The 26,665-nt window shown below is 47.9% G+C and overlaps 1 protein-coding gene across 4 annotated transcripts; it reads left to right on the top strand.

Annotated features, from left to right (window-relative positions):
- The first annotated feature begins 1,304 nt into the window (after window positions 1-1,304).
- On the top strand, window positions 1,305-26,322 carry PRPSAP1 (phosphoribosyl pyrophosphate synthetase associated protein 1). Of its 4 annotated transcripts, none has more exons than XM_027729853.2 (11): window positions 1,305-1,431; window positions 2,083-2,194; window positions 10,282-10,334; window positions 11,879-11,945; window positions 16,364-16,536; window positions 16,922-17,037; window positions 17,727-17,782; window positions 18,202-18,347; window positions 24,343-24,413; window positions 25,132-25,278; window positions 25,904-26,322. In XM_027729853.2, the coding sequence occupies exons 2-11, from the start codon at window positions 2,112-2,114 to the stop codon at window positions 26,060-26,062; spliced, it is 1,071 nt and encodes a 356-aa protein (XP_027585654.1). In that variant the 5' UTR covers window positions 1,305-1,431; window positions 2,083-2,111; the 3' UTR covers window positions 26,063-26,322. The 4 variants fall into 4 exon arrangements, with proteins under 4 accessions (XP_027585654.1, XP_027585598.1, XP_027585637.1 ...); XM_027729836.2 differs by lacking the exon at window positions 1,305-1,431 and adding an exon at window positions 4,099-4,194 and having other exon boundaries at window positions 2,109-2,194; XM_027729797.2 differs by lacking the exon at window positions 1,305-1,431 and having other exon boundaries at window positions 1,820-2,194.
- The last annotated feature ends 343 nt before the right edge of the window (window positions 26,323-26,665 follow it).

Here is a 26,665-nt window from a genome sequence, read left to right as displayed (position 1 = left end):
CTCAGAGTGAACTCGGGCAGCTGATGCTGTCAGCTCTCGCCTTGTCTTGGGGACAAGCTGGGATGTGGGAGTCGAGCTGGAATAGCCCCTGCTCTGCCCAGGCATGAAGGACCCGCAGGGGACATGGGAGGAGGGAGATGTGGGGATGGAAACACCACAGGGACAGGTGACATGTCACCAGGTGTGGTGAAGGGAGATGAAACTTTCCATCCTGGTGCTTGGGCAGCGCAGCGGTGCCATATGGAGGGGACACAGGCAATTCCGTCTCGTTTGCACGGAGGACGCTGGAGAGGGACAACATTTAATGAAGTGTTCAGCGGAAGGGGAACGATGGCAATGCTGCAGCTCCCAGCTGAGCATGAAATGTTTGTGACAGGGAGTGGTTGCCAGAGGCACTGCTGCCGTCACACACCCAGCCCCACGCGCCAGAGCAGCCCGGGGAGCCACTGAGTCATGGAATGTCCATCCTCCGTGGCCTGAATGAAGCCCACCAGGCTTCCTCCTCCTTCCCCACTCCCAGCTGTAAGGACACAGGCCAAGAGATGATGATTTTGCACAGCAACTTAGGAAACTGCCAGGAAAAACCTCTCCCCTCCATGGGGAACCCAGCGAGGGGGGCAGTGCTGGTGGTGAAATTAATGCTGTTTGCCTTCCCTGCAATGTATAATTTCTGTGAGATATCCTCATTTCTGCTGCTTTGTCAGGTGCTCTGAGTCATCCTGACCATAGGGGGATGGATCCTCATGGTGGTGTCACTTCCATTCACTGTCCCAGCTCCCGAGGCTGAGATACATATAATATATATATATATATATATATATATATAAATAAAAATATATAATATATATATTTGTTCAGCCAAGTTTCACCTCCTTCCTATACATAAATATTATATACATATATAACATATGATATACATATTATATACATATATAATACATATTTTTTATATAGAATACATATTGTTGTATTTATATTTATAAGCATGCTCTTAGTGCCTGGAAAGGTCAGCACAGTGCTCTGCCGGACGGGTTGGAGCTGAACTTTTCTGCTTAGCTAAGCCGTTTAGTCCCTGGACTTGAGAGGGACTTTGTCCCTATTCCCCAGAGGCCATGGGAGAGCCTGATAGGGAGTGTTCCCTTGGGAAGCGGTGCAGGACGGGGGCTGGAGCCGGCGGGGCGGGCGGGTCCTCCCGCCGCGCCCGCCATAGAGCGCGGCCAGAGCGCCGCCGCCCCGCTTCCGTTTCCCCCGCCGCCATCTTAGGCACGGGCACTTTAACCCCCGCCTTCAACCCGTGTCCCGCGCCGCCGCGCAGAAGCGCGAGGCGGCCGCGCTGCGAACCGCCCTCGCGGAGCGGGAGGTGTATTTGTCCCCCGAAGAGGGAGCTCCCGCCGTTCTCCTCCCGAGGTACCGGCGCTGCTGGGGCAGTAGGTGAGTGGACGCTGTAAGGGGGGAGTGCGGCTGCGGTGCCCTCACCTAAGATGGCGGCGGGGGCGGGCTCTCCCCCCGATAAGATGGCGGCGGAGGGGAGCGGCGCTCTGGCCGTGTGGCGGAACTCGCTGCGCTGGGTGAGGGGAGCGGGAGGGGACCGTGCGCTCCAAGGATTCCCCCGCCTCCCAGTGACCCCCCTATCCCACCACAGAGACCCCTGTCCAGCCCTGCTGCCTCACACACAAACCCCCTGTGTCCCCTCAGCTCGCCCCACCTCCCCCAGCCAAGGCAACCCCTCTCCGCCTTATTACCCTCGCTCATTTTGGGGGTCGCCCCTTCCCCGGTGCGTGAGGGGACACTGGGTGGGCAGGGGGTGGGTGTGGGTTGCGGTTACCTGCTGCCTGCCCACCCCTCCAAGCCCCCCGCCCCACCAAGGCATCTGCTGCTCCGTTTTATTGTAATATTCATAATTGCTACCCTCCCTTTGCATAGGAGCGCAGCAGCAAGTCCATAGGTAGCGGGAAGGGCTCCCCCTCCCTTTCCTCCTCCTCCTTCCCACCCCTTAAGGGGCGGCGATCGCGGCGGAGAGGAAGAAAAGGATGCCACGGAAGCTGTTGTTGCCTTATAAATCTGTTTTTTCCCACTTTCGAGCTCCGCGGGGGTTGCATGACTCTCTGGCGATGAACGCGGCCAGAAGTGGCTACCGGGTCTTCTCGGCCAACTCCACGGCAGCCTCCACCGAGCTGGCGAAGAAGATCACGGAGTAAGTTCCCTCTCTTTTCAAGTTTCTTTCTCCCTCCCCCCGTCGCTCCTCAGGCGCCTCCTGAGCGGCTGGAGAAGCTTCTGGCATCCTCCCGCCTTCCCAGGGCATCTGCTGCCGACACCTTTGCCCGCGGGGGATTCGCACTGGGAATCTCCATCAGCTCTGAACCTCCTGCTGCTCCTCATCCCCGCCGGTTATCCCAGCCCGACCCAGCGCTGGGGATGGACCCGCTGCTTTCCGCCTCTTGCGCCTCTGACACCCATCTCGGTGCTGGAAAGGCCGGGTTGCAGCAAAGGCTGTTGCTTTTGGGGAGGCAGGAGGCGAAACTCGGCTGAGCAAACCTCGGAGAGCGTTTTTTTAGCAGGTTTGGGAGACGCTCAAAACTTTTCTCTGGCTGGTGACCTTGTTTTTCCCAACAGCTTCCCTGTCTGGGGCTCGGGGAGTGTTCATGTGCACCTCGGGCACGTCACCTGCCCTTGCACTGACCAGCGTGGATTTTGGGGAGGTAGGGGAGATGGGCAGCATGTGCTGACAAAAGGGAGTTTAGTTCAAGGTAGAAGTCTCCTCCTTTTCTTTTTCAACCCATCGATTTGGGCAGAGTTTGACCTTGTCTGGTGCAGGATGGATGTGCTGGGTCCTGGAGAATGAGGGGTGTGACAGCTGGCTCCAAAACGGGGCTCCTGGTGCACAAGAAGAGCACTGGGTTTTCCCCAGCTCTGGATCTTTTTGGTTTTGAATTCGTTTGTTTCAAACTAGGGCACTCCCAGCTAAAGGGGCTCTTCTGAAATGAGCATCTGTATATTGGGCTGTCATCTTGAAGCAGGATTTGAGTTTCTTTGCTGCTGTTTCTCATAGGAAGCTGCCCCCAAAATCGAGGGGGCTCAGTACTTGTTTGCCTGCTGCAGCTGACAACATCCCTGCTATCCCTTGCTGTCCTGTTCCTGCCTCCAAGGGTGTGCTTACATTGGAAACGTGACTAAGTACAGGTGTGCTGCCACCTTAAACTGCAAGAACACTTTGCTATTCGTCCCGTTAGCTTAATAAACACTGTGTTGAATCCTTAGCACAGATTATCTTCACGGAGCTGACTTGGCTGTTTGGCTGGGATGTGTGTTGGATAATAGTGATGGACTTCTTTGGGCGTGAGGCAGAGAGGGGAATCCTTGTGTTTGGGAGTAGAAAGCTTTTTTTTTTTGGCTCATGTATTCTTGCTATGCTTGGTCAGTTCTGTATCACTTTCCCTTCAGTGATACAACTCTGAAACTAAAGCCTCTCTATATAAAAAAGTAAGTTTTGCTGCAACAGATGGGAGAGAGTTTTACAAGGCTTGTCCTGTTGCGTCAACACAGCATAACACAAGTCCCCCGAGGACAAGCTCTGAGTTCTTGGGACTGAAAGAGCAAAGGGGCAGTCCTTATTCTTTGCTTTTTGTCTTAAAAATAACTCCCTTCTTTTTGAAGATGTAATGAGAAGAGACACGGAGCAGGTTCCCCGGGCCATGGCGCACACGGCTGGCTGGGTGACGCGCTGATGTTACCCTCTGTGGGCTCCCAGGGATGCTCCGAGGGGGAATGAAGCAGGATCCAAATCCAGAGTGGCCTCCCAGCTGTCTTTCACCACATAAATTCCTAATAGGGGCAACGTGGGCTCTTTACCTTGGCTCTAACAGCGGGATGTTGGATGCTCGGGTGGTAAGAGCACAGCTGCTGCTTACCTGAGACTTAAGGACATGTATTTCGTTGTGGGTGCAAAATCTGGAACCATTAGCACAGATTTGCCCACAGTAAAAACTGTCCCAAAAATAAAGGTATTTTCAGCATGTTCTACGATGCTTTTTCACTGACCTCCCCCAGGAGCTCAAGGGCTGTTTCAACACGTCTGTAATACATCCCTTGTTTTTCCAGGTTGCTGCTGCCTTGCCCCCTGTCTCACATCCCAGCCTGTACTTTGCTGGGGAGGTCAGTTGCACCTTGAGGTAGAGTTGGAGCAATCTTATAAGGGTGAGTTCGTCCTCTAATATTGTGCGTTCTTTTTAAAGTTTTTTTATGACCTTCAGTATAAGCAGTAAAAGAACTTTAAAACAACACGCAATATTAGGAGTAGGGCCCCTTGAGACTCCTGTCCATCTGGGCTCTGTTGCTCTTTGCCTGTAGATATAATCTTAAAATCTATACATGAGTAGGCTTATCCTTTTTTAAAACCTCGAGCCTGGAGAGGAGCAATGGGACATAAATCAGGTCAGTCTCCTCACTCTGTTTACTGCAGAGCTTCCCGAGTTGCTTTCGTTTCTGGTTCTGAGTGTCATGTTCTGGCACAGTTCTGATCTTTACAGTTCCCATTGAGCATTCTTGTCTGGTTATGGGACAGTGACTGATGGTCAGTCTCACTTTCACTTTGGGTTTTCAGAGCTTTGGTTGATATCAGTGTCTGCCAGGGAGAGGAGATGGTGCTGGATTATAAGAACCAAATACCTTGTGAAACTTTAAATAATGAAGATGCTCCTTGGATTTGGCACCACTGAAACATAAATTAAACCATATATTTGTATCTAATAAATTGAGAGGGATGATTATTTTTTTTAAATTCTTTCCCAGATGGAAAAAGAATTCCTGCTGTAATTAGGACACTTGGCACCTGATTATGAGCTGCAGGGCAGAAAGATAATTTCTGTGGCCAGTGCTGATCCCTAATGGGCCTGTGTGCTACTGGGGGGAGGGAGGTCTGACAAGTCTTTTTGATCTCCAGAGTCCAACAGATGCATTTAGATCTCCCTCTGACTGCAGTGCTTGGCTCAGAGGGCACAAATTTTACATTCTGCTCACTGCTTATGTGTTTGGGTTGGAGGTGATTGGTGATTGAAGCTGCTAATGCCTCCCCAGTGCTCCTGCAGCTCCGTGGTGGGGAACGTGATACTGTCATTGCCAGCTGTGGATGTGAGTATTCCAGACATTCATTTGCTTTGCAGCATGGAAAATGCCGGTGATCTAAAGATAAAGCAATGCCATGAGCCTAAACAATGTGGAGTAGGGAGGAAAACACAGGGATTTGTGTTCTGATCTCTGGTTGCAGGGAACTGGGTGACGCTAAACCCAGGGTGGTGTTTCCTGTGATCAGGAGGTGAGCCCTGATTTTGGGTGAGACAAAATATCCAGAGGACTTGCAGCAACCTCCCTCTGCTGAAGGAGGATTTCTGGTAGAATGAAGGAAGAGTAATGTCAGCCTTCCCTTTAGGTCATCTTGCCAGCATATGAGAGGGTGGCAGAGGGGAGCCAGAGCACAGAGACCTTGGGATGCTGCCCTCCCTCATCCCCAAACCCTGTTCTTGCCTTCTGGAAACAGCTCCAGTGTGGAGCTGTGTGAGGAGGAGAGGTGACACCAACTCTTTTCCATCTCAGAAGATGTGGCAGGAGGCTAATAGATATTGGGGTGAAGGTGCATCAAAGGATTTTGGAAAGGGAAAAGAATAACCAGCTAAAAATCAGGACTGTTGGAGAGGGTTCAGGTAGGGAACAGTGCTGGAGTAGGGTGAGCATGAAGGAATTGGGCTTTGGGATTCTCTGTGCAGCTTAGGGGGAGCACATAGTGTAGCTGAGGAGATTTGGCTTGTGTGGAGCTTTCTGTGCTGGCCAGCACCAGCTTTAGGGGAATTTCCTTCACGAGGAGCAGGCTGGTAGGAGGAGAGGAAAATCTGCCTGGTATTTGCCAGTAGTTGGGCTGCATGGCTTTTGGCATGGCTGGAACAAGTGATCCAAGTGGCAGATGAGCAGTAGGGACTGTTCTTCAAGTATCCAGTCGTGCTGGGTGGATGGAGAGTGGTAAAGGAGAGCTCAGGTAGTTTTAAGGATATCTGAACAGACTGTCTTGTGTCCAGGAAGCTGCCATTCCCTTTCCCTTTCCTGGCTGTTCAAGTGCTGGGAGATTAGGAAATAGGCTGCAGAGCTGCCATTGTGCTGGCTGGACCATGACTGATCTTTAAATAAAGATTTGCAGAAGTTTGAAAAGCAATTCAAAGTCAGGCTGTGACTTGCTTTGGCCACGGTTGGTCACGGCACAGATCCTCTGCTCCAGATCCTTCCGGAGTCTGCAGCAGTTCTTGGAGTCTTTAGGTGTGGGGAGAGCTGGGTGTTTGCAGAGCTGAGACCAGTGAAAGTGTTTTGTAATGAAGAGGATATTGCCAAAATAAAATCATACCATAATTAAGGGCTTTGTATGCAGATTTCCCCCGGAAGCTTCCTTCGGAGAAAACCTTACAAATGTCTTGGATGCTGGTCACACAGGGGGAGGAGGAAACACAGACTGGGCTGAGGGCCTTTCTCAGTGGCACCGAAACAGGGTTTGATGGCACAAAATACTGCAAGTGCATTTGCCTCTTGAAATTTGATTCAGCTGAATGTGAAGTCTCATTGACTGTCCTTTGTCTCCAGAGTCTGGTACAGTGGTTTTTGACAGTCTTTAGAGGAGCATTTTAAAGTACAATCTAATACCACCTCACAGTGTTTCCTAAAATACTGCAGTGTGTCACTTCCTCATTAAACTACAGGTCACTTCTGAGCTGTTTGCATTTAGATGTGAATTTGAGTGAGATTTTATAAACACTCTTGTATCCACAGCTTAATATCCTCTTGGCATGTGTGGAGACTGCGGAAAGTTAGATCATCTTTTCTGAGCAGTGTTTACAGAGAGAGAGATTCCAGATCAATATAAATTTTTAGTGGCCAATTGCTCTGAGGAGGATTTTTAAAGCCATAAAGAGATGTTTTTCTCTTAGATGCTGTCATGCTCAGAGGAGTTGCTTTAGCGGTGGAGGTGGTGCAAGGATGGGAGCTTGTTTTGCTTGGAGATGTGATTTATCTACAGGGCCTAAAATGTTATTTTTGCCAGGAGCAGCTGTGTCTCTGCAGGGGTTGTGTGCCCTGGGTTACCTGCAGTGGCACCTTTTTGTCCTCTGTCTTCAGACAGTGATCAGCAACTGTGGTGGCCCAGGTTCATGTGGTTATGCTGTTAGTCCTGAAGCCACATGCAAACAGTCCTTGCTGTCAGTTCAATTCCTCCATCCCCTAAAGCAGTGACCAGTGGGGAGCTTCTGGATGGAGAGAATTTAGAGAGAAAAGAGTTGGGATGGAAGAGGAAAAAAAGGGAGAGGTGGTGGGAAGGGGGAGTTTATCTTTGAAGTCTGTGGCTGCTCCCAGGCTATGTGGTGGGTAAGGCCATGCCCTGCCCTTGACTTCTGTGCAAATCTCCCTTTTGATAAAAGTGCTCTGGAATTCAGTGCTTTACAACAGGAGCTGCCTGAACAGTCCCCTCTTAATTGTCCTTGGCCAAATCAGTGTTTGTCAGACTCCTTCAGCAGTGATATCTCAGCTAATCAAAGCCTTCAGGAAGGGATTTAGTGGAAGGTGTGCCCCTGGGGTGCACATACCTGAACTGCTTTGGGGGAGCTGCCTGTGGGTCCTGCTGTGCCTGGGGCTCATGGGACTCTGGAGCTGCAGGTGGGGCTGATCTGTGGCTTTCATGGGCAGTTTTATCTCCTGCCCTTCCCACTGCCACCCCTTTTGTTTAGGCAACAGTTGGGATTTATTGTCTGACCGGACCAATGCACTGCCTCCCATTCCTTTAAGGTGGCAGCTCTCTGCTGTCCCTTCTGCTGCTCTCTGCATGCAGGATTGAGGAGCTGAGTTGTTCAGTGTCCCTGTTGCTGTGGAGCAGCAAACTTGCCTTTAGGATTTCTTGTTTCAGCAGCACAGAAACTGCATTGCTGCTGTATGGCCTGAATAGGGGAGCACTGGGCTCTGGTTTTTTCTTGCTGGATACATCATGGAATCACAGAGTTGGAAAAAACCTTTAAAATTGAGTCCAACTGTTAACCCAGGACTGTCAAAGCCACCACTAAACCATGTCTCCAAGTGCCACATCTCCATGTCTGTTAAAGCCCTTCAGGGATGGTGACTCCACCACTTCCCTGGGCAGCCAGTGCTTGACAGCCCTTTCAGGGAAGAAGTTTTTCCTAATATCCCTCTAAAACCTTCCCTAGTGCAACTTGAGACCATTTCCCCTTGAGCACCACAAATCTGCAGGGTTTTTTTGCCACCACTTAGCACTGAAAGTGCCACTTTCCAGGGGGTGTTTTGCTGCAATGTGTCTGACTGGACTGGTTTTGAGATTTTCCTTCCTGCCATGAGATTCAGGTCTGACTGAGAGACTTGCACGGTCTCACTAATGGAATTTTTTCCCCCAGTAGTGAGGTTGGAACGTGCTGTCTGCAGAGAAGTCAGGGTGCACGTGCCTCCAGAGGCAAGACTTGCCATGCAGTTGTGGAGGAGCAAGTGTGAGTCATTAAACATTTCACCCCTCCACCAGCTTGTGTTGTGTGTGTGTGATTCTTGAGCTTGTTTGGACTTGGATGCCTTGGCAGCAAGGCACTAAGCTTAGTGGTTGTAAATGCCAGACTATCATTGGAAGGAAGCAGGATCCCAACTGGCAGCATGAGCTCCCACCTGCAAAACTCACCTTTACTGTGAGTCTGTCCCTGAGGTGCCCAGGATTGCCTTGCTTGAGCAGCTCTTTTTTGAAGTACTGAAGGTACTGAGGATTCCTTTGCATTGCAGCTGCAAGTTTTAACCCAGCTGGGCTGAGAGAAGCCAAATTAGGGATTTGAGAGGCTTCCCTGCCCTGGTGATGCTGCAGTTGGTACCCGAGCCGGGCTGGGTACAGCCTCACACATACAGTTCTCAGTGTGGGAGTTTACTCACCAGCCCCAGCCATTGCAAAACGTGCTGCCAGACACACGATGGGGAGTGTGATCGTGCCAAATACGTGCTTTAGAGCCAGCTAAGCAAACACATCCCGTAGCATTGGAGTGTCTGTTATCACAGCTGTCCTGGGCACGTTCTCCAGGCCGGCTTCCAGCTGGGACCTCCAGCTTTGGCTCATGGCTGAGCCCAGCAGTAGCTGGTGGGACAGAAGCACGCCAGGGTCAGGCTGCCTCACTCAGTGAATCCTGAAAGAAAACCAATCTTGGTGACAACTGAAGTACAAGGCTGAGTCTGGGCACAGAGATATAGAGGGCCTGACTGTAGAAGTCTGTAAACCAGGGAAAAGCCAGTAACAGATGTGGACTTTCATTTAGGGTTAGTCCTGATATGCCAAATTTTGGCCCGTGTCCAGGTAAATACAGTATGTGTGCAGAGAGGAAACTATGGCTGTAATCAGCGTGGTGAGCAAAGGTATTTTTCAGGCATAAACTGTTGCCTAATCCAGCGTGTGAGCAAGGCCACTGAGCAGATCCTAGGAGAGGAGGGATTTACCTGCTCCATCCTGCCCAGTTTGAGCAGCACATCTGTCCCAAAAGTCTCACTGGTGCAGAGTCTCGCAGCTGAAGCTCATGGTTAAAGCACAAATGCCTTTAAATACTTACTAATGGATTACTTGTCAGCACAGTTAAATACTGAAGTGTCACCTGAGGGAGAAGTCTGCCTTCTGGAACCTTTTAAAATGCTCTTCAAAGTGAATCATTAGTATGCAAGAAAGAAATTTAAAAAAAAGAGGGGGGTGACTAATCTTTGTTTTGATGAGTGTTGTAGACCTGACATTTGAGAAAGAGGAAGGAGTAATTTAAAAAAATAAATTTTTGAAGTTAAAATCTCTTCAGTCAGCTGAGTTATTTCAGAAGGAAGGTTTGGGGAGAGGTAAGAAAGAGAAAGATGCGGGAGTCAAAAAAAGTGACGCAGATGCCATTAATTGAGTTTGAGTAAATCATTCAACTTCAGTTGCACATCAAAACCTGCTCAAGGTGGCCTTGCACAGGCTGGCAGGGTGTCCTTTTCCTGCAGGAGAAACAGCCTGTGGTCAGTACAGGGACTGGCTCTGAGTACAGCAGTGACCTGCTGCAGAGTGGTGTGTGCCAGGGCCCTCCCCAGGGATGTCAGAGGGAAGGAGACTCCTGGGGAAGATGAGCAGCCTGGCTGGCTCACTCAGCTCCCTTCTGGGCAACACTGTTTTTACTGGTGTGTAATGTCTGGTCCAGTCCCTGGTTTGGATCACAAACTGCTGAGTTTCTCCATTTTTGATTTCCTTTTTTTTCTCTCCAGGCGTCTCGGTGCTGAGCTGGGGAAATCTGTGGTGTACCAGGAAACCAATGGAGGTGAGAAAAATCTTTACTTTGAGGTAATCTTAGAAATACTGGGTAACTCCATCAGCCAGACCTGTCTAATAAGTGCAGTGATTCAGCTGTGATGTTACAGCTGCTCCTGGCAGTGCTAAACCTTTGTGTCTGACCTTGGACAAAGCAATTAAATGTGTTCCTTGTTTGCCCCTGTTATCTTGTTTGTCTGCCCATCAGCAAACTCTCCTTTGGAGCCCTACCTCAGGTGTTGGCTGCTGCCAAATCTTACTGACTCCTATGCTTAGCAGAACAGCTCCAGGGTTAGAAGTAATGCCCTGCTTTCTAAGTGTCTGCCTTGTGAACTTTTAAATTATCCCCTTCCTCCAGCCCTCCCCTGCCACAGGCAGGTTACAGCTGCCCTAGCAAGGACTTGTGCTCTTGCTTTAAAGAGTGAGAATTCAAGGCTGTGCTGGGGAATGTACCTCTTGGACCTTGGCTGAGAGTCATTTACTGTTTCAAGACCTCCATTACCTTACTGGCAAGAGAGACTAGAATCAGAGAGCTGATGCAGGTGGGAGGAAGGGATGGAGGATTTATGACAGTGCTGCTGCTCTTGCAGCCAGAATGGGCCACACCGTGGGTGGTTACGGTTGGGTTGGCTGGTGTGTTCATGTTCGTGAGAGCTCGCTGCCCTTTGGGGTTGTTTTTAAATCAGGTTGCTTGCTACCAGGTCTGAAGTCATTCTTCATCACTGCACAGCACATCAGTCTGCTCTCTGCTGAGTCCCTTCAGGTAACTGCCAGTGCCCAGGCAATTAGACTCTGAATTCCATAGCTGTGCAGCTATTTCTCTCCTTTTGCTTATCCCTGCCCTCTTATCCCTCTAGTTCACGACTGTGTGGGATATGAGTGGCTAAGACAGGCGCTTGGGAAACCTGGAGTCACTGCTTTGGCTTTGCAGAGCTGCTTGGGGCTCAGCTTTTGCAGTTGAGTCAGGGACTGTAGGAATGGTGTTCAGCAGAGACCCAGACTTCCAGCTCATGTCAGTGTTGAAATGTCTGGACCTTGGTAGTGAAACTGGGGAATTCTGTGTGCTGCTGGTGTTGCCTTGGGCTGTCCAGCCTGCATGGAGCTGATCCCATGCTCAGCTGTGAAAGAGCAAAATGCAAAAGAGCTGAGTTACCTTCTTGGTAAGTCCTGAAGGTTGTTCTGCCTTGGGTGGTTCATTGCTCACTAACAAATGTTCTGTTGACAGCTTTCACCACTCCATGGAGGAGTGAAAAGGATCTCTAATTGAGAATTAGGCAATTGTCTTCTAAACATAAGAAACAGCTATTCAGCCTGCTTTTGCTTTGTAAATTCAGCTAACTCACTGGTATGTCGTGCCAGCTCTACCCAGGACCAGCCTTTGGAAAATCTGCTCGGCTCATCTGTGTGTCTAGTGGGTCTGTGTGCACAAAGGGCAAGGGAGCAAGTCCTCATCTGCCCTGACCAGGGGGCAAAGTTGCTGCTAAAACATGGTGTGTTGTCACTGTCAACCTGATGTTTGGAAACAAAACTGACTCTGTTTTCAATCCTTTTCAGAAACAAGAGTTGAAATAAAAGAATCTGTCCGGGGACAGGATATCTTCATCATACAGACGATCCCCAGGTAAGGGACTCGTGGCTCAGTTTTACACCCGGGATGTGCTGTGAATACCTGGGTCAGCAGAGGGTTGGATGGTTTGCTCACAGGATAACCAGTGGAACTCCTGCCAGTGCTGTCATTGCTTTGACTCACATCTAAGACCCCACATAGTGTTAAGCTGTTGACATTCCCAGAGGATCGATTGTGCCACAGCAAGCTGAGACTCTTCCCATCAAATAGCTCCAGCGTGTCACTTGAGGCAAGAACAAGTGTGACTGATGGCTGCAAGTGAAACATCCCTGCTCTGTGTGTGGTGGCCTTTCAGGCTCACTTGTTTGGTGATTTCTGACTGGCATTTCCATCCCGGGATGGCTGATTTCCTCAACTACCAAGCAGCAGAGCCAGCATCAAACAGCAGCTATTGCTTTAATTACAGGCTGGATTATTCTTGCCCTTTCGCTGTAGTGATGTGAAACTTAGCTCAGGTGGAAGCCTGCAGCTTCCCTCTGGTATTTTTACAGTTCTTGATGATGGTGGGCCTTTTTTGTTTTTATTTTGGGCTATTCTAGTCTTGGAGTAAGAGAAGTGCTGCAAGTAACCAGGGGGCTAGAAAACCAACTGTAACCCCAGGAACCTTGCTGCTCCCTGGCTGAGGAAGAGACTAATGATACAGCACTGGTGTGGTGGGAAAGGAGCCCACACATTAAATGATAACTGCAAAACAACCAACTATGAGTAGGGGAAGCACTGTTTTCAGAGGTAAGGTATTGTTAGGATGCCTATTGCACAATTAGCAAAACAAGAGTATTCCTGCTCTGACAGCTTTTTCCAGGTTACTAAATCCTGCTCAGATTTTGGAGATCCCAAGAAGTAATAAGCAGCAGAGCTCAAGTAGGTAGCAGAATAGCCTAGAAACAGAATTTTTCCTTGCTTGCCAAAGGAATAGAGGCCTCTGAGAATTCAAGTTCATTTCCTCTTTGTAATGCTTGGCCTGTTGTTAAAGAAATCAGTAGGACTACTAGGTCAGCTTACTCCTGGAATTCCTCTTGCAGGCAGGAACATTTTCCTAGGGCTCATCTCTTTCCAGAGAGATGCTCCAAGTGTTTTCTCCCCCAGGGAGCAACTAAATCTCCACAAGACGAAAATGCCCTGCTGTAGGATTACCTTTCTGGTGAATGGTGCCATTCTGTTGTCCCTTGTGAGGGAGTTCTCAGAAATGCCTTGTAACTGAGAGCTGTGTAAACATGAAACAGGTCGAGTGTTCAAAGAGAGGTAACTCAGAGCATTAGGGACAGCAACAGTGCTGGGAGGAGAAAACCTCCCCTGCTTTTAACTTGTCGATCCCCTTGTTTTTCCATTAACTGAATTTGGCATTGTGGGCCAAGAAATTGGTCCCTTTTTAGCCAAAATGTTCAAGGCCCTCCAGGTGAGGAGCCACTGTTGTGCAGCCAAATCATCTTTTATTCCCAAACTGCAGCTGTGCCTTGCTGCATTGCTTGAGAGGACAGGTTCAAGGGCATTTTAGTTTTCCAGTGGGTTTCAGGGAGCTTTTCAGGAGAGTCAAAACAGCAACTGTGTGGAATAATCTAAGAATAGGACTCCCACACTCAGCAGTGGTTTGAAAAGAAAACAAAATATTAGGACTTTGTAGGAAAGGAGTAGAGAGGGGAAACAGCCTTGTTATGCTGCAGTGTGAATTCACAGTCTGCATCTTAAATGCAGGAGAGAACAGAGAGACCTGAATATCTGATACAGGCTCCCTGTCCTAAAAGCCTAGAGCACAACAAAAAGGTGACAAAGACAGGTATCATGCAAGACTGTTGGTGTGTGGACTGGCATTTGTATGAGGGGAAATTCAAGTAGCTTATGTTTAGGTGGTAGAAAAATGAAGAAGTTGGTGGTTTTGTGATACCCTGAAAGTGAAAGGAGCCTTTTAGTGCTGAGTGTTGGTGCTGGTTGTTGCAAAGTCCATTGACAGTGTCACATGAGGTGTTTGCTCAGCCTCCAGAGAAGGAATGTCCAGGGATGTCCTAGACAGGGATGGGGAGCAGCAAGGGAGGCTCCAGGCTGCTGGAGAGGGGTGGTAAGTAGGGTGAGGGGGATCGCTGAGCTGTCTCCAAATGTCCTGGTAATGAGCTGACAGTCCCCATGTGAGGTCTTGGCTCAGCCTTCCCAGCAGTAACTAACTGGGAGCACAGCTGCAAGGCAGGAGGTGGGGAGGGCAGCAGGGAGGCTGGGATGCTCTCCTGGTCCCTGTTTTGGAGATGCTTTGGCTGGGGTTCCACCACAGATGTTATTTCCCCCTATTATTGCCCTTGGTTGGGGTCAGTGCCCCTTGCAGAGGAGCAGAGCAGTGTGATGGCTCAGCATGAAGCATCACCTCAACAACTTCCCCAGGCCACCCACCCCGGGCCCTGCTGGAGTGACAGACACACCCACCCCTGCCTAGTGCCTGTGCCAGCTGGTCTGCAGGAGCTTTCCAGAGCCCAGCATGGAATCCTGCTGGAATACTGAGAAAATTGCTCCTCCTTGAGTAACTTCAATAGGGCTGCCACGGTCCCACAGCAGCACCAGGACTGCAGGTGCCTTTTAAAACCTTTCTCCCAGTCTTGTTTTATCTACTTTCCATGTGAATAGATTTTTTTTTTTTTTTTAAGGGGTAAGTTGAAAAACAGTGATGAAAAATAGTGCATTTCTTGGATGAACTTTAAATAGGCTTAAACTTGACCACTTTGTTTTTGTATGACACTGATAGTAGCATCTCTTTCTTCTCTCCTGGCCCTACTGGCACAGCTAAAACACCAAAAGGAAGAAACAGTTCTTTGTTTGCTCGTTGTCCTGTGTGGCAGGGGGCTGTGTTTTATGTAATTCTTGGCTGCGTGCTGCAGAGCCAACAAAGCTTTCCTGTGTGTACATGGCATTGTGGTGGGGCCAGCGGGAGAGCAGAGACCCAGAGCCTCACAAATGAAGAGGCACAAGTGGAGGTTAATTTCCAAAGGAAGGGAGAGCGGTGGGGAGGTGGAAGTGGTCAGAGGTTTGTCACGGGTCGTGTCTCTGAGCAGTTGGAGAAGCTGTCTCTGGTGCTCAGGAGGAAAACAGGTCCTGAGCAATGTCTGGGCAACGTCCAAAAAGCTCTGCAGAGCTTTAGGCTGCCCTGTGCTGTTTATTCCTCTGCTGCTGTGTGGAAAGATGGCCCAGTCAGCCCCAGCATTGCCCTCCTGACCAGCCTGGGGATGTGGTGTGTCACTGGAGGCTGCAGACTCCCAAGCAAGGGTGTCTGTGTTGCAGGAGGATTGTCTGTCCCGCTGTCTGAAGTGTGTGTGTGTGTTCTTCAGTTCCCAAATGGTCTCGAGTCAGTCTGTGACCATGCAGACAGTGTCTCTTGGTGTTGGTTTTAAGGAACTAAAGAGGCTTGGGGTTTTCTTCCCCTTCCTAAAATGAATTAAAATGCAGACGAATACACTCCTGCTGGGCCATGCCAGTCATCATGGTGGAGCAAACTGAAAATGGGATATTTCAGTCTCGTGACCAGTGACAGGACTCGAGGAAACGGCATGAAGCTGAGTCAGGGGACATGTAGATTGGATATCAGGGAAGGTTTTTCACCCAGAGGGTGGTTGAGCACTGGAACAGGGTCCCCAGGGTGGTGGTCACAGCACCAAGCCTGTCTCAGTTCAAGAAGCTTTTGGACAACATTCTCAGGCACACGGTGGGGTTGTTGGGGTGTCCTGCACAGGGCCAGGAGTTCGACAGGATGATCCTGGTGGGTCCCTTCCAACTCAGCATATTCTATGATTCTTCTGCTTATGTTGCTTTTTGGTTTTGGGTTTTTCTTCTTTCAAGAAACAGTCCTTTAGCATTTCCTGTGCTGTTGTTCCTTCCATCTCTAGATAAGCTGGAGAGTGTGGAGATGCTGACTTCACTGAAGTGATACGTGTGGAATCTGTATGCTCCAAAATGCAGTATTTCTTAAGGCAGGAAAAATAACCTGCCTTACATTGTTAAAAAAGAAAAATACCCTAATAAATCCAGTGTGGATGAAGTTGTGTTGGCTGCATGTGTGCTGCTTCTTTAAAAGACTATTTTATTTCAAAATACACTGTATCAGGTAATATTTGTTCCAAGATAAATTTTAAAGAAATCCTTTTTTTGTGTGATGATTGAGGGAAATCATCATATACCTCGTGTTAGAATATAAAATCAAATTCCAGCCCCCAGCTCTTGAGTGCTGGAGTCGTGTCCTGTACATGTAAGAGTTGATTGTAATGTGTTGTGGTGTGGTGGAAGGAGCTGTATGGCTGCAGTCTGGCTCTTGCATACATTAGCCTAAGATGTAGCATTATTTCCTTGGAACTTTGACAAGAAATCTGAGTATAAATGGAAAAGGAGTTGCATTGGCAGAACACCTGCTAATACATGGAATTGTTTTTCAAATGTCCTAGAGATGTGAATACTGCTGTCATGGAGCTGCTGATAATGGCGTATGCACTGAAGACTTCCTGTGCCAGGAACATCATCGGGGTCATCCCTTACTTCCCCTACAGCAAACAGAGCAAAATGAGGAAGAGGGGCTCTATAGTCTGCAAGCTGCTGGCTTCCATGCTGGCCAAGGCAGGTGAGTGTCACAGGGAGGGGCATCCAGAGGGCATCTCTCCTTCAGTTCTTCTCCCATCAGATGTGGGGATGTGCTGCTGAGCTCTTGAACCACTTCAGGGGAATTGATTTTCTTCAGCTTTCTTGTGTTTCTTTGTAACTCACACCTGGGGAAGTGGCCTAGAAGTGTTGTAGTGAAGTACAGTGTCAGCCCAGTGCTGTGACACTGCCTGCCTGTCTGTCTCTATGTCCTTGGAACTTTCTACATCCATCTGTTTATGATTATTTTATGCCATGGCACAATAGTCTGAGTAACAGCTAAAACAGTCTGGAAAAAGGAGATATTCAAGGAACTCCAGCCACATGGGAATATTTTCCATAAACTGTTCTCTTCTTTTTCCCTTTAGGTTTAACACACATTATCACTATGGACCTTCATCAAAAGGAAATCCAAGGCTTCTTCAGCTTTCCAGTAGACAACCTGAGAGCATCCCCTTTCTTGCTTCAGTATATACAGGAAGAAGTGAGGTTACTCTAGTTCTGTATATATCAACTTCTCTTAACTCATCTTAATATGGCAGCAGCATTGAGCCTCTCCTTAAGTAGAGGTGGTCTTGTCAGTCTAGGTCAATCCTTCTGTTAAGGAATTCTTTCTTAGGGGGGAAAGTGGGAAGATGCTACACTGTATGATTGTACCTGGATGGAAATTCAACTCCACCACAATCAGGAGAGGAGCTTGCTCTCTGTAGAGTTAGTGCCACTGCAGAGATGCTGTTTGTGCTCCTGCCTCTAAACACATTTAAAATTGTGTTCCACTGCCTCCCCTTACCCCTTGGGCAGTGGTGGATTTCTGACTGCTCTGAATTTATTGATAGACTTTGTCTTGGGCTGAGTTTGGGAATGCTGAGCTGGGGGCAGAGCACAGAGGTTTCATTCTCCACGTGCAGAAGTTGATGATTTATTCCCACATGGTGAGAACAAGGCTTCCCCATATGGGGAGGGTTAAACACCATGAACATTCCCACCTTTACAGAATACACAAATACTGGTGTTGAAAGCAAGTGCAGCTGCCTCGTTCTCTCTTTCAGAGAGAAATGAAGAATGAAGATGTGGGTCTGGGGAGGAGGGTGGGCATGATTATTTAGCCATGTATCAAACCAGTTCCGAGCAAGAAGGTCTTTCTTTAATTAAATAACCTTTTATCACATCCAGATTCCAGATTACAGAAACGCAGTTATTGTAGCCAAATCTCCTGGTGCAGCTAAAAGGTAAATGGATGCCTTACTAGCTGGTTAAAATTAAACTGGAAAATACCTGAGCTGGTGGGAAATACACCAGGGAAAGTATGGGAGGGTGGGAGTAAACTCTGGGGGTCTCTGCTGCTGCAGAACAAAGGGGTTCACCTGGGGTTAGGATCAGACTTGCTGCTTGAGTTTCAGCAGTGCCTGACTGTCTCAGAACGGAGATATATGGAGGAATACAGGAGGCCCCACGGTGGAGCCAAGGGGTAGAGTGAACTTTAGGATATTAAGGACAAATGAAGAATCACTTCCAATGAAGTTTCTTGCTGGGGAACAGCCACAGAGGTGCAGCTTTTGCTTGCTGTTGGCTCTGGGAGAGACTTGGTGGGCTGGGCTGTGAAGCTGCATCAGCCCAACTCCTTCCTGACAGGCTGTTTGTCTTGCAGGGCTCAGTCTTACGCCGAGAGGCTGCGGCTGGGGCTGGCAGTGATCCATGGGGAGGCTCAGTGCACGGAGCAGGACATGGATGACGGGCGTCACTCCCCTCCAATGCTCAAAAATGCAACTGTGCACCCTGGCCTGGAGCTGCCCTGTAAGATCAAGTTTCTCTGCTTACCCTTGGGGGGGGAAAAGAAGAAGTTTGGTGGGAAGTTTCTCTTGGTTTATAACCAACCTGATGGCAGTGGGACCAGTGGAATTTTTCTCGTGGAAAGGTTGATATCAGCGAGTTGTAGGAGAAGTCACAGGGGAAGGTTTTTATTTAACTCCTTCTGGCCATGCAGAGCATCAGTATTGTTCTCCTTGGCTGTGCCTGCTCAACAGTGTCAGACTGACAAACCTCTGATAAAGGTGGTGCTTTTACAGTGCTCAGCAACAGAACTCATTGAGCTAATGAAACAAAAGAAATGCAAAAGTGCAGGTAATAAGGGAGCTGCTGCTCCATTGTGGAGGGGAGGGCTGGCCTTTATCTCCCCCTTCTGCTGCAGCCATTGTCACTGCTGGAAATTCTCTTCATCCTGGCAGCCAGGTGTTCCAGCATCTGTTTTAACAAGGTTTTGAGGTTTGTGGTGAATAGTTTCTCCAAGAGCATTGCTGAGCTGTTTCCTGAGCTCCTGCCACTGATTGATAAGCTGCTGATTTGGGAGCAGACAGCAAAGGAGAAAGGACAAAACCTGTGTTCTGAGAAATGCCATCTTCAGGATTGCTTGTTTTCCTGCAGCAGTCCAATAACAACAGTAGAATTAAAATACATCTCTCTCTCTCGGGAGGATTTAAGCTTTCTAGGTATGTGGTGGTAGGACAGAAGTTGGGATCAGTGACCGTGGGAAAGGCTGTGTGCTGCTGTGTGTGGTGAGGAGCTCTCCATCATGCAGCCAAACTTAATTACACCAGCAGAGGTTGGGGCTACTGATAAGCCTCTCCTCTTTTGAAGTTTAGGGAGAACATCCAACCAGTTTGTGGGCAGCTTGTGGAGGGGAGGCAAGTAAAACTGCAGGCATTTCACATCACCCCAGTCGATGCTCACTAGAATACAATCAGTTAAACAGTGCTTATGATGCTGGTGAAACTCCTCTTGGGCCTTCAGGGCCAGGTGGGGTTTGGCAGTGAAGTGTGGGACTTCATCTTGATTGCCCCCCCCTTCTGACAAGGGGATTTTTTTTCATGCCCTTCCAACAGAACAGGAATTTGCATGGTTGCTCTTGCCTTTTTCCCCTCCCCTCCTACTCTGAAGAGGATGCTGTCCTCCAAAATATCACTAGCTGACATTTGTCTGCTACTGAGGCATTGATGGTTTTGTGTTTTTATTTCCAACCATATGTCACTTCAAGGAAGCTCAGCTGTGGGAGCTTATGCTGCTGGAGAGCCCTGTGAATGGTAGCTCATACAGAAATGTGTCCTTGTCCAGTTTAGTTATGATTCCAGGGGAAAATTGTTTTCAGTCCTCAGCTATCCAAACACAAACTAATTTGCTGTGTATCACCACTTTCTTATTTTATCTCCTGCACAAACTCGGCACTTGACCAATGACCTCCCTGCATGCCTAAGGCACAAATGTAAAACAGTCAAGCTGAGGCTTGGTAGCTGTCAGTCGTGGGGTGGATTGTGGGGCAAACTTGTCCAAAACTCTCAGTAGGAAGTTGATTTTCTGTCCAGTTTTCTAACCTGACAAATACCCAGGTTTGAGTGAGCTGGACTTTGTTACTGGAGGTGCAGAATTCTGAGGTAATCCCTGTCTGAAGGCAGTCTGTAAGCTTCTAGTGCATCCTGGTTGTGTGTCAGCCTCTGACAGGGAGCTGTGCTCTGCCAGACAGAGCTGAAAATGCAGATGGGGTTTAGGGATGGCAGTGCTGTGAGTGTCTGTACTTACCCTCTCTACTGTGCTTCCTTTCTTGTCCAATTCAGTCATTTGAAAAGCATCTTCCCACCTCAAATGTCACATCATACCAAATCCTCCATCAGCTCTTCCTTCCATGTGCCATCACCAGCATTCCTGCTAGTGTGAGCTCTGAGGGCAGAGTGAAGCTGTGCCCCTGTATGAAAGGTCAGACATGTGCTGCTCACCCAGAGCTGGATGCTTCCTTACACCAAAACTGTCCCAAAACCCCTCTAATTGCCAAAACAGAACCAGTCTGGGTCTGCCTGGCTTAGGAACCCTTGCCTGGATCAGGCAGGTGGGGATACTCCTGGAGAGTGGCTGAGACTTACTGTGGAGCATCCTGCTCCAGGCTACAAGAAGACTATTGTGGAGCATCCTAGACTGGGCAGTTCAGGCTCCAGGCAGTTGTGTTACAGCCAGGAGAGAGATGAAACCTGTGTCTGGGAGCAGCCCCAGAGCCCCACAGCGATGGCTTATGCTTTGTGCCATTCCTCATGGGCTTCCTAGTGAATTGGCTGGGCTCCTGTGTCCTGGCATGCACCTTGTCTCCCCGTTCTGGGAGAGATCATGTGCCTCTAATTAATGAGTGCTGTGCAGTGTAATGGCTTATTTATTGTCCTGTGAGTGTGGCCTGATGTGATATTGTGATTCGTGTGGAGCCACAACAGAAAAATGCCAGAAGTGCTTCTAATTGCACTTAAAATGCTGTGCTCGAGCAGCAGCAACAGCCCACGTCACTCCTGAAAGCAGAGCCTTTGAGACAGGACTTTCACTCCGGGGTTATTCCCTTTGATTGTGGGCTTTTGTGTCTCAGAGCTTGCAGCTGGCTCAGGGCTGTGCCTTAAATGCATGTGGACTCTTTGCATGTCTCCTCGTCCTGGAGAGAAAAAGAGCGGAACACCATCTGTTAAATCATTTCAGTGGCTCTGGAATTCAGTACTTTATTCAGAGCTGATGGTTCAAACCTGGGGCTCAGCAAACTGCCATGAAGGAAGAGAGTTTGGGGGGGAAAACTGGAGTGACCATAGGTCCATTCCTCCTTCCCTACCCCCATCTCTCCTGTGTTTAGGCTGGGCCCAGGGATGTTTTCTGTCCTTCCAGGGCTATCTCTACACAAAACAGTTCATTCTTTGAGCAGCCTTTTGCTCACAGGCTCTGTTGTAATTGCAGCTTTACAGTTCTTGGTGATTATCACTTTAATGCACACTGTCAGCTCCAAACAGAATTTATTTTAGCGTTTCTTAACCCATTTTTAACTGCTTAATTACAGCAACAGGTTTACACACCTGGGAATGCTGTTTCCTCATGCCAGTAATAATCTTGCCTTTAACGTGTGGTACTTAAGTATATGTTACACACATCAGAATGAAAGTGTTCTTTGATATTCTTGTTTTATAAAAATGGTGGTCTGTTTTTTTCTCTTTTATTTCTCCTCCCCCTCCAGAAGCTAGATACCACAAGCATCTTTTCTGACTCTCCAGAAAAAAGTCAGCAACTCTTTAACCTGAACTTGTACATGATCCAAGGGGTTACACCAGGCAAAAGTACCACTGTGGCTTATTTCTGTTACCCTCTTTTGTCTACATATAAACAGAGGTTTTCAGTCTGGGAGGAAAATGCCCTTTATTATTTGAATCATTTTTCAAGCCACCTTCTCGTAGCAGTTCTGACTTGCACATCTTGATATGTCCAAAGATTTGGAAGAAGAAACTGGCTGCAGTAACCTTTGTGTAAACTCTCATCACGTCGGAGCAGTTCTCTTGAGATTTGATGTGGTTGTGGGTGGATCTTTGGCTTGCAATTTTTTGTTTCTGTTTTTTTTGCAGAGAAAATTGAACAAGAAAAAGGGAGAACATCTCTTTAAGATCCGGGTAGGTCGACACGTTGCCTACCATTCTTTAAAAATAAAACAAAATCGAAATACAGCTTTTTAAAAACAGAGATGCAAAGCACTGATAATGTTGCTAGTTGCCATGTTAACCTTTAAGCATAGTAAGTGTCTGCTTCCTTTATGGAATAGAAGGATACTGATTTGCTGAAACTTCATGTCTCTGTGAGTAAAATAGTGTTGAATTTCAGCTCTCTAGTTCTGTTCACCATTTTTGCAGAAAGATTCCCCCTAACCTGGCTGTTGTAACCAGAGATGGCACTCATCTGTGGATACACATGGAGGATGGGATGGCAGCCAGGTGGAATCCTTTTGATACTTCCCAGCTCCCACCAGGAGCTTTATTACTGTCCAAACTAGATAATAAACTAATAACTAATCTAAGCAGGTCGGTAGCGCCTGTAATTGAAATTTATGATCTGCTTATCTCTTGTGATGCTTAATCTGCATTTATTGCAAATACTCATCCTTCTCATAAGAATGTTTTTCCTTCAGGATTAGAGGTGACTTTGCATTTGATAGGAGACTCAAATAACCATGCAAGGGAGGCTGGGGAGTCTGTGCCATGAAGAGCTATTAACTCTTCAGTCCAAGGTAGCTGTGACTTTAACTGCAAAACCTGGCAATGAGTGATGGAACTTTGGTCAAAACAGAACTGTTGGATACCTTTTATACAGTTTTGGTAGGTTTATGGAGAACCAGTCTGTGGAGTAGGTTGTGTATGTGAAGAACAGCTCTACACATGAATCTTCAAAGCTGTGGTCCTTAAAATTGCTTTCATCACATCCCTCAGTGTGACTCACTCACTCAGCTGTGCTTGCACTCTAAGCATTCCCAGGCACTGATGAGATGTGGGAATACTACTGGATCAGCCTGTTGTGCAGGATGTGGAGTTTCATGCAGAACTATTTTGATCCAGGAGGGCAGAAATCAATATTCAGACAGGCTTTTTGATGGGCTTCTGTTCTCCTGCTGCTCAGGTATTACATCAAAGTAGGTTATCTTAAAGCAGAAAAGTCTTGCTATGTAGGTTGTCTGAAACTCCTCAGCACTTGAGAAGCCTCTGTGGTCAGAATCCTGGCAAGACCTGAGCTTACAAAAGGAGGGGTACCAAGTGCCTTGGTAGGACACTTTGCTGCACTCCCCACAGAGAGCATCAGATCTGGGAGGGGGGGGTGTGGAGATGGGCCAGGTAACTGTTACAAAATGCTGGATGTTCCTCTTTGCTTCAGTGGTTAGATCAGTCCAGATTGTCACCTGTATGCCCACCACAGTGTCCTTTCCATGCTGGAAGTTTTTGTTCTGTACAAACCAGCACCCTGTGGCAGTGACAGGTTTGGCTGATGGACAGCAAGTCCCTGGCCTGTATCAGAGGCCAGTTGCTGTTTGATGTAAGTCTGAAGGCTGTGTTACATCTGGACACTCTCAGTGCATCCTGGTTCATATCTCTTTATGTATATACTGCTGCTGGAAGTTTGGCAGGATGTAGTTTGGCATAAACCGGGTCAGTGCAAAAGCAGAGTCAGGAGGGAGTGGAACCTTATTTCCTAGTACATCTCTTCACTGTGTCAGGTAGCACAGCTTGTCAGTGCTACCTTATCAGATCCTTTTGATCCAATTGCTGGTTGCACTGAGCTTGTACAACTGTGTTTCCACTGGATTTTGTCCTGCTCTTTCCATTAATCCACTTAAAAAGAAAAAAAAAATCAGCGAATTTGCTTCTGCAAACTTCCTTAAGCTTTCTTTGCCTGAGCAGGTGGTATTAATGTTCTTAGACCCTCTGAAAGAGCCTTGTGTGTTTGTTGATGTGAGAAAGCAAGAGCTGCAGTGCAAGTCTCTGATCCTGCAAATGGATTGCTGAGTCCAGCAGGTAAAAAGTTGCAGCTTGTAAAGCACCTGCCCTTTGAGAGGTGCTGCTCAGAGAATCCCATTTGTGGGATCATCCAATCATGACCTGTTTTCAAATCTTGTTCTGGGGGAAAAAGAAAGTCACCAATATGTCCCATAAACCAGATGCTGCTTTGTAGCTCTCCTTGCACAGGGACCTGTTAGATTGTTGGATTTGCCTGCTGTCTCTGAGGTCAGTATGAGGTCCCCACAGAAACAGTCTCCTCATTGTGCAGCAGTGCTGTTCATTTAAGGAGGAAGATGATGGTTAAACCAGTGCTTTCCCACTGAGGTGGGTGTCAGGATCATGTCAAGCACATCTGTGTCTGTGCACCAATATAAGATGTTTAAGAGTTCAGCCTCTTGTGTGGTGGAGCTGTTGGTGTTTGATTCAAGCCTGACTGACCTGGCGTCCTTTTTTCTCTTCTCCTTTAGTGATGATGGCCAAGGAGAAACCGCCAATAACTGTGGTTGGAGACGTTGGAGGAAGAATTGCCATCATAGTGGTATGAGTGTGACAGGGGCAGTTGGGGGGTGGCTTCCTCACAGCATCTTACCTTGAGCTGCTCTATCCCTGAGAGTAGGAGGGGGATTGCTGGTGTAGGGGTGGGAACATGATTGTTAGACACTGTTTTCTCCAGTTTTGCTGGTGGCTTCGATTATTTCAACTTGCTGTTGAAAACCCTTTGTACTTCAGCACTTTAAGCCCTAAAATCTCCTTGCTCCCTTAATTCTACAAATGTCAGATGTCTGCAAATACTGAATAAATCCAGGACATACAGAATAAACTCCTGAAGTGTTTAAAAAAATAAAAAAAATAAACATAAAAACCCCAACAAATGAAAAAGAAAACTTGCTGAGCTTCTCATACTTGTTGTGCCAGGCTGCAGTGTAAGCAATCAACATGCAGCTCCTACCCCCATGAAAAAACACCTTGCTGATGATAAGCTCTGTGTGTGTGTGTGCATGTGCAGGGACTAATTTGTTTCCAAGACACAGTATTTGTTCTCCACACTAGAAAAAGGATCCCTAAAATAGGGAAATGGCATTTGCAGATTAAAGTCATGCACCTGGGTGTCCTTGCTTCTCACCAGCAGCTGAAGTAGACAGGGATTATATTTTTCATCTGTGTGCATGGCCAAAGCTGCAGTACCTTCCAGATCCACTCCTGCCCTGCAGGCACTGTAAACTTCTGGTTTTGAGGTTCCTTCTGTTTCTCCTCAGGATGACATCATTGATGATGTGGAAAGCTTTGTAGCTGCTGCAGAGATCCTGAAAGAGCGTGGAGCCTACAAGATTTTTGTGATGGCAACTCATGGGCTCCTGTCAGCAGATGCTCCCCGTCTCATAGAGGAATCCTCCATCGACGAGGTGAGCCTGCCTTCTGCAGAGGAGGGGCTGGCTCTGATGACATCCAAACTCACAAACATGTTCTTCCCATGCCACACAGCTCATCTCTGAAATCACTGGTGTAATCAGGTGCTTTCAGTTAGCTGGTTCTTCAGTGGAACAAAAAAAGTGTGTGTGATTAATACTTGTTCAGATCAGGTCTGCTTCCCTGAGTATGTTTTCTCCCTAATGCAGGTATTAGTCATCCCTGCATGGACACTTCCCTTACTGCAGCTGGTGGTGTGTGGCTGCCATCTCACTGTGCAGCCCTTCTCCCTGCCCCTCTCCCCCAGCTGCTGAGGGGCTGCTGGGACATCAAGAGGACAAGATTTCACACCTCACCCTTAGTAACAAACATGTCAGATCCTGTGAGATGAGTGGACCCATCAGCCTGTGTGGAGGTGGCTGTTGGAGAGTGCTGGTTATGCTGGTCCCCTCAACAGATTGACTGTCATGTAGGGGAGACCATTTATTTCAATCCCACAAGGATTTCTCCCCCTGAACTGTGGAACAGCAGGGGCACACCCCTCCTGGAGCTAATCCAGGGTGGTTTCTCGGGGAGAGCGAGTGTTCCAGTGGCACAACTTTCTTTCCTTTCCATCCATAGGTGGTGGTGACCAACACAGTTCCTCACGAGGTGCAGAAGCTGCAGTGCCCCAAGATAAAGACTGTGGATATCAGTTTGATCCTCTCGGAAGCCATCCGGCGGATCCACAACGGCGAGTCCATGGCTTATCTCTTCCGCAACATCACTGTGGATGACTAGACCTGGCTCTGCCCCCGTCCTGGGTTCCATGGGAGAAGGAAATGTGCACGAAAAGGCAATACCATAAAATATAGGCATAACACAACTGTTTATTTTTGTAGGAGCGTGGAGGTTTTCAGGGTCTTTGAGCCATGAGATCTAATAGAAAAAAAGTCAATCTGACCAGCACTTTACAGTTGAATAGAAGAGGCCACTGGCAATGGGGAGGGTTACACCTTAATTAAGAGAGGTGGTGTTGAATTTTTAAGTTCCTTTAATGATTTTTTCTTTTTTTTTTTTTTTTTTTTTTTTTTTTTTTTTTTTTAATTTTTTTTTTATATCATTTTTTTGATTTTCTTTTATTTTTTTTTTTTTTTTTTTTTTTAGTGTGTTATATCTCTTGCCCTGTAGGGGTGGAAAGAAAAGCTAAACAGAAGTAGCTGTCAGCTTATGAGAAGGGAATAGAGACTGTTCATTGCTGTGTGGGCAAGCAAGAGCAGCCTTTGGGGTTGTTTCTGCCTGTGGCTCACCCGAGAGCACAGAAGGGAACGTTCTGCTGGCAGAGCTGAGCAGCACAGCAGCTCCTTGCCAAGTGAGTGGCCTCTCATCTCCTGCACAGCAGAG

The sequence above is a fragment of the Pipra filicauda genome, unplaced genomic scaffold (genome assembly GCF_003945595.2).
Source record: "Pipra filicauda isolate LSUMZ 115617 unplaced genomic scaffold, ASM394559v2 scaffold80_size11013439_pilon, whole genome shotgun sequence".
Lineage (NCBI taxonomy): Eukaryota > Metazoa > Chordata > Aves > Passeriformes > Pipridae > Pipra > Pipra filicauda.
Note: the sequence above shows the minus strand (reverse complement) of the source record. Positions and strands in the feature narration are given on the sequence as shown.